Here is a 7,392-nt window from a genome sequence, read left to right on the forward strand (position 1 = left end):
TGCTGTAATTATATTGGCCTCTCAACGCAGAATAAGAAGAATGTTGGATATCTGCACAAAATATTTAAGCTGGGAACTTTTGAGTATCGGCAAAGACAACATCAGCCAGCGCTATAGTGCGAGAAAGACTTTCTGCAACTCTGGACGAAATAAGGGTCATCAGGAGATTCTAATCGACCAGGGGACCAGCATTGTTCTGCCTCCAGGTCAAATGACACATCGGCTACAGAGGAAATATGGCTGTAGGTCTGGAGAGGCAGAGAGCGGGAGACCAAACAACAAATCCATGCTTCATACTGAGCTGGTGTGGGTGGAAGTGAGTCACTGTGTGGGTGTCTGGGTGATGACTGACAACCTTTTCATTCATACACAAACATAACGAAACATGTGACCATGCACAGTAGATAGCATTGTATTTTAGCTTTACGCTCTATGATTTTACAATTTGTGGCAAATATAACAACATGCATGTTATTATAGTTGAAATCAAATGTACTGTACCGCTTGGGAAAAAGAGAGCCTGGCCAATTCCCCAGTTGTTTGCCCTATTTCAGGGGTGTTTTGTTGCTTTTGAAGGCCAACTGTATTGTTATTGACCACAAAGTTGCACATGAAGCACAATATATTTTTGTCGTCGTGACGACAGAGGAGGCACACGCTTGTTGTTTTGTGATGACACAGATTTGTCAGACATTAACATGTCAGAATACAAATGCTAAAAAACTAAAATTGTTGTCCAAACATGGCTTCACGTGCTGTTTGTGTTTTGTGGCATGATGCTGCACCTTGTTGAGATGAAATAGGCCAGCAACACTCCCTGAAGACTCAGTTTGATTCCACCCCCTTACACAAACACCTCCTCTATGCTGACCCGCTGCCTACACTTACAGTACACATCATCTGAATATCAATGTCTGCAGAGGACAAATGGAAATCTGACTGAGTTCTTGCTTTCTTCCTCTACGTCTGCACATGGAGTCTAGTTCACGTCAGGGAAGGATCAGGGTTATGGCAAATAAACTAGTTCAGGGTTGGTTATGGTTAAGCATTTAAACACTTGGTTATGGACAGATTATGATGATGGCTGAGGAACAGAATAGAATCTCCTTCATCAGAGGTTTGGTCATTTGCTCAGTATCCGAGCCAAACAAACTGAATCCTGGTCGCCTGCCAAAATGATTTCGCCGCAGTTTTGTTTCCAATTATAGTTCGTAAACATTATTCTTGGCAAGCGCAAAATGTGGATACTGTACAGCCATTAAAATGACACAGTTATGACAGGAAACGCTCTACAAAAGCAAGTCTTTCAGATAAGCTGCATCCATCAGATTGTTTTTTTATTTCACTCAAAATACAGTAGAACCGTTGCTCGTTAGACAGTCTTTGTTAACTCTTTGCTACGACATCAAAAACACAGTAAGAATCACAAATACTGTCTGTGGAAGAAACAACCATCGTTTAAGATGAGATTTGGAGCCTCTCATTCAGCCTTTAACGGCAGCTCACCAAGTTGCTCTCAGTGTGAACATACAAAAATAAACTGCCTTTATTCATGTTGGGCCTGTAGTGGACCAACCGTTCATCGCCAATGCATGCTGGGATAGGCCCCAGGCTCCTCAGGTACCATGCAAAGCCGAGCGACATGCTGGCAAGGTTTTGCTCCATTCAACAAGACAACTCTAAAGTCACACCCAACAGTGCTCGGGTACATGCCGAGGTAAAGATCTGAGCGTTTCATTAAAAGAAGACCTCAAAGGGACCCAATGTTGTGAGGTTATCTAATTCCACAGCCTGCTCTGTTGACACCGAGGATGATTGCACACAATACCATCCACTGTACACCGCTGACAGTAGAGTGAGAGGGTGCAGCTGTGGGTCATGTAAGGACGGTATCTTTGACACATGGTGCAAAGATCGAAATGGAAAGAAGACATTCTTGAAAACATTCTTTAGTGTTCGACAGATACAGGCGCAGGTATTCAGCACCAAAATGCAAGAATCCATGGGCATAAGGGGGCAGATGTTGACATTTATAGCCAGCAGTTTCTCATGAGTATCTGAGTCCATCCTGATAAGACAAAATGGACTGAGGGCAAACCCATTTTGAGTCCAGACTCAAGACTAATCTTCATATTCAGCTGCTGTTTTCTGTGTCCTTAACTCAACTGATGTGATCATCAGAGAGGACGTTACACAAAGACGCAGTTCATCGTGTTGAGTCAAACTGTCTCACACTGCCAGGACGTCCACCCATCAGGTTGGAGTTTCTGCCAAAAGCTTTTTTGCGAGTTCATGTAACTTTTGACGACGTCGGCCAAATGCTACGTTCACACCACGAGCGACAATGCGACGGGCTGCCAAGTCAACCAACCGCACGTGTCCGGTCCCATTCTCTCTCTCTCTCTCTCACAACAAGTCCTGTTCTATCGAAAAAACAAATGGAAGAAAAACGTGTTCGAGGAGCCAGTTCCATGTGCTGTTTCATGAAACAAATAAAGGACCACTAAGAGCACATCGGTCATTCTTTTAAAGCGAGGTGGAATGAGACACACACCACCCATGGACAGAAAGAAGCATTTTATAAGCAGGCACAATGACACTTCAGCACTAACTGCATCAGCCATAACACAGCGTCCACCGCTCTGTTCCCAAAAAGCACATTAGCGGCAACAGGCAAACTTGTAACGGACCCTGCCGCAAATAGCCAAAGTGAACTAAAACGTACTCACAGTATGTCTTCACTTGATCAACCATGAAGCAAAACAATGCAACTGAGTGCGAGTGCACTTTCCACATCATTCGTACCGGAATACTTTCTTGGATTGAAACAGACAAATGCAGTTTCGTGGCTCTTTTGACTCGACGACATGATGTATATGTTCTGTTCAGCCAAAATGTATTTTAAAACACAGACGCTAGTGTCGTGTATTGGCTTTTGTTTATTATGAGGTACTGTTACTTTGTCATTTCACTGTATTTACAATTGGTAAATTGCTCAAGTTTGAGAAGAAATGTATACAATATGTATTTTTTTCATAATAAATAGTTTGACAGCCTGTGTGAAAGTAGAGCACATAAAAACAAGATGTAACAATATAAATCAGCCCTCTTATTTTCTTTTCATTTTAACACCCTATAAACGAATCTTCTCCTGCTTTAACATCTTAAACATATGCAGCACACATTTTCCAGAGACTGTATCAAACACAAGTGATGGTTTTGGCAACATGCACATGTACGTGTGCAGTTTTATTTTTCAGCATCAGTTCATTAAGATGCATAGGACATTGTGAATTTTTTTTAAAAGCACCATATCTGCTCTTTTGCAGAGAAGACCCATGTGTCTCAGAAATAAAAATGTCTGATTCAAAAAATGTCAGTTTCTTCAGTGAGACTGGTGGATTGGCGGCTCACTTCACACTCTGTCTCGGGGCGCCCCCTTGTGGTCAGACAAGTGAACGTCCTCTCCCGACAGAGTGCAACAAGTGTGTGAACCATCCAACCCTGTGTGTTATTGTTAATTTGGCTGATCATTTCCCCTCGGAATATTTGACCCAACTCTCTTTTTTTCGGAAATGAATTCTGGCGCCGCCTCTGCAGGTCAGCGTTTCCCTCCGAGCCTCGACACCCGCCGGTGTGGCGATGGTCTCCCGCTAACATGGAAGGGGGCCCGGGGGCTCATGGGAGTTCCCTCACTGCCTTTTGCCGTCCAGGATGGCCCTCCAGTCGTCCGCCCAAGACAGGAGCCGTCTCCGGGAGGGGCTATCGGAAAGATTCTTGTTGTGGCAGGCGGTGAACAGGATGTGCTCCCACGTCGGTTTGGGCTCCACGCCTGATCGGGAGGGGACACGCGTACAACGACACGTTACTGACAGCCATGCATGTTTCACCGCGTGCACACACCACTGTTTTAGGCTAACCACCGCAGGCCCTGACTAACGGTGCGCACGCTGCGGCAGCTGTCTTTCAAAGGTGTGAAAGAGGCGCCGAAGAAGACGCACGCAAATAATCACAACACCCACGTGACATTACAGGAACAGGGTTGTACAATCCTCTCTCTCCCGCTCAGATGTTCTAACTTGCTTCTCTCTTTCTTCCTTTTCAAATGTTCAGTTATTGATCTGGGAGTTGCTTTGTCATCAATATCAAACAGGGTAATATTATTGCAGACTGTCCATATGTTAATTCCAATCAGCAGGCCTTGTTGTTGTTGCGTTACAAGCTTTAAAACGCATATACAGTCCTCACCCAGAATGTCAGGCTTGTCGTCTATGAGGAGGTCTCCGCTCATCACCGTTTTGTCTCTGGTCAGGATGACCTGCTCCAGAAAGTCATGACCCAGATGCTTCTCTACCCAGGCATACTGGACAAACACACACACACACACACACACACACACACGACTAATGAGATATAACCAGAAAAAGGAAAGGAGTAGTGTCCAAAGGGAACAGAATACATGTTGATTTGCAGAGGGCCTACCTTCTCATACGGGCAGTGTTGGTAATGTTTTATGGGGCTGGTGCAAATAAAGACATCTGTGCTGCAGAAAGGAAGGGAAAACATATCAACATGTTTAGAGACGCTTGTATCTGACAGACAGATGGAAGGAATAGCTTTGTGAGAAATATGAGATGACACCATACAGCAGATTTCCCTGATAAGAAAACTCATTCAGGAGCTGGTGGCTAAAACCAGGAGAGGAAATGTAAACATGCAGTTTCATAAATATGACGGCTATTTTCAGGCGTTATTCCTCTGTGTCGTGTGCCTCTGAGAACGCTCCCGGAAATGGCAAACACAGGCACAGAGTCAACCATGAAGTTGCTCAGAAACCTGTCTATGTCACATGTTGCTTTTACAAACCAGTTGATATATTTTTGCGAGTGAACCTCTTCAAAAACCTACTCATCCATCTTGGCCATCTCCTTGACCGCCTCCACTCCTCCTGGCAGCGGCTCCAGCTCTATGAAGAAGTCCTTGGACTCCCAGATACTGATGGCTTTCTCCTGGAGGTAAAAACAAACAGCACACGGCTCAGTATTGATAAGGCGTGTGCGGGTATCTACGTGAGAGGACATGTGCTCTGAAGGGTGTTTCAATAATGACAAAGCAGGAAACTGAGAAAAACATCTTTGTGGTCTATTTCTTCGTGTGTGTTCAAGTTCAACATGGACCTCATACTCCAGTCATAGTTCACGACTTCCTGACATTTTAGACATACTCTATGTAGCTTTTAATGTCTTTTTTTTTTACGATTCAATATGTAGGTTTTTTTTGTATGGGATAAGATAATGTGAGGCTATCTCTCCCCTCAGATATTGAATGAAATTCATAAACAAAATATAAAAATAGTGGTTGAACTACAAGCTTCAACTGCAAACTCCACAGAGTGAGACCTCTGTGTATGTGATATATTAATTACTGTTAAATTTAACTACTTTACAGGGGACCCTGGGGAACCAGCTCGTGGGACCTCTGGCTCATGTGCAGCTGTGGATTCCATGAACCATAACATGACCACACACACAACACGCATATATATATATATATATGTAAATATATATATATATATATATATATATATATATATGTAAATATATATATATATATGTAAATATATATATATATATATATATGTAAATATATATATATATATATATATATATATGTAAATATATATATATATATATATATATATATATGTAAATATATATATATGTAAATATATATATATGTAAATATATATATATATATATATATATGTAAATATATATATATATGTAAATATATATATATATATATATATGTAAATATATATATATATATGTATATATATATATATATATATATGTATATATATATATATATATATGTATATATATATATATATATATGTATATATATATATATATATATATATATGTAAATATATATATATATATATTTACATATATATATATACATATGTATATATATATATATATACGTATATATGTATATATATATATACGTATATATGTATATATATATATACATATATATACGTATATATATATATATACATATATATACGTATATATATATATATACATATATATACGTATATATGTATATATACATATATATACGTATATATGTATATATATATGTATATATGTAAATATATACGTATATATATATATATATGTAAATATATATATATATATATATATATATATGTATATATATGTATATATGTAAATATATATATATACACTGTATGTATATATGTCACTCACACACAGGTCACTCCTCAGCTGCCCGTACTGCGCTGACACCCAGAACCCTCTCCTGTCATCCAGGCTGATGTGGGGATCGTCCGGGTACCGGGCCCGGTACTTCTTCAAGAACCCCCCCTCGAAGTCCGCCAGCACCCCGTCCATGTCGACCAAAACCCGCAGTCTCTTACCCGAGTGAGAGGAGGACGACATGTTTCCGCAAATCCTCGTAAAGTGGTCACGGAGCACGGGTTTCCCTCTTCCGAGTAGGCGTGCGGTGCTGAACATTGTGTGACTCTCAACCGAGCGGCTGTCGCTATACCGTCAACCCTCTCCAGATGACGACGGAAACAGTGGATTAAGTCCGCATGGGAGTCCAAAGTTTCCTAAATACTGCGGCAGTTTTCACCACGTGACATTGTCTGTGTTGTTATTTTGTCTTTTCCTGAAATGTTTTGTCAGCTCGACTTTATTGATGCAGTCAGCCGCCAGAGCTAACAGTCGGTGGCTAACCTTAGCTGACAGGTTAGCTGCACAGCAGCAGACGGGTCAACATGCCTAGTTTGGACACAGTGTAATGGGAGCTGTTTGCGTCGGTTGCCAGTGTGTATTGGCTGCCTCCCCGGCCTACTCAAAGCCTTTCTCAAACTCACAGCATCTGTAACATCCAGCTGTTGGTGCTACTTGAGCAAAACACGGGTAGTACACCACTGGTACTGCGGCACCAAGGAGAGAAAAGCTTAGCAGCGAGAACAAACTGTACAACAAGCTTGCCCTCAGCAAAGATCGTTTAAAGGAGGGGGATGGCTCACTCCGTTGTTTTGTATGAAAGCCATGTGTGGCACAATTTGCAGTGACACAATATTGCAAATTTAGAAAAAGCTCTCCCTCTGAGATTGTAAATCGGTTTCAGGCATTTGCCACAAATCACAATTTACAGTGCACTCCACCACATTACAGTAAAAACTACGCTAATGGAAGACAAAATATCATAAAGACAAAATATCATTGTACATTAAATATGCAGTAAGTATCATCAAAGATAACCAAATGAAGGTGAAGAACCTAATAGGCTCCCATATTGAAAGGCTGAATTAATATCAAAGGCCTGAAGCCACCAATGAATAAGTGT

At 41.0% G+C, this 7,392-nt stretch overlaps 1 protein-coding gene across 1 annotated transcript; it reads right to left on the bottom strand.

The window, feature by feature from the left end:
- Positions 1 to 2,731: 2,731 nt before the first annotated feature.
- nt5m (5',3'-nucleotidase, mitochondrial) lies at positions 2,732 to 7,013 on the bottom strand. Its single transcript, XM_079293204.1, has 5 exons — positions 6,282 to 7,013; positions 4,909 to 5,009; positions 4,483 to 4,543; positions 4,249 to 4,363; positions 2,732 to 3,832 (listed from the first exon to the last, which is right to left on the bottom strand). Exons 1-5 carry the CDS (start codon positions 6,546 to 6,548, stop codon positions 3,693 to 3,695), a joined length of 684 nt encoding a protein of 227 aa, XP_079149330.1. The 5' UTR covers positions 6,549 to 7,013; the 3' UTR covers positions 2,732 to 3,692.
- Between the last annotated feature and the right edge of the window lie 379 nt (positions 7,014 to 7,392).

This window comes from Melanostigma gelatinosum (assembly GCF_949748355.1).
Source record: "Melanostigma gelatinosum genome assembly, chromosome: 21".
Taxonomy (NCBI): Eukaryota; Metazoa; Chordata; class Actinopteri; order Perciformes; family Zoarcidae; genus Melanostigma; species Melanostigma gelatinosum.

What these genes read in the sequence shown, in the direction of transcription:
- nt5m (XM_079293204.1), bottom strand. Translation starts at nt 6,548, where the DNA reads ATGTTCAGCACCGCACGCCTACTCGGAAGAGGGAAACCCGTGCTCCGT. An exon ending in AGCTGAGGAGTGACCTGTGT is followed by an intron (nt 5,010 to 6,281) that starts GTGAGTGACATA and finishes TTTTACCTCCAG; the next exon opens with GAGAAAGCCATCAGTATCTG. An exon ending in GAGATGGCCAAGATGGATGA is followed by an intron (nt 4,544 to 4,908) that starts GTAGGTTTTTGA and finishes TCCTTTCTGCAG; the next exon opens with CACAGATGTCTTTATTTGCA.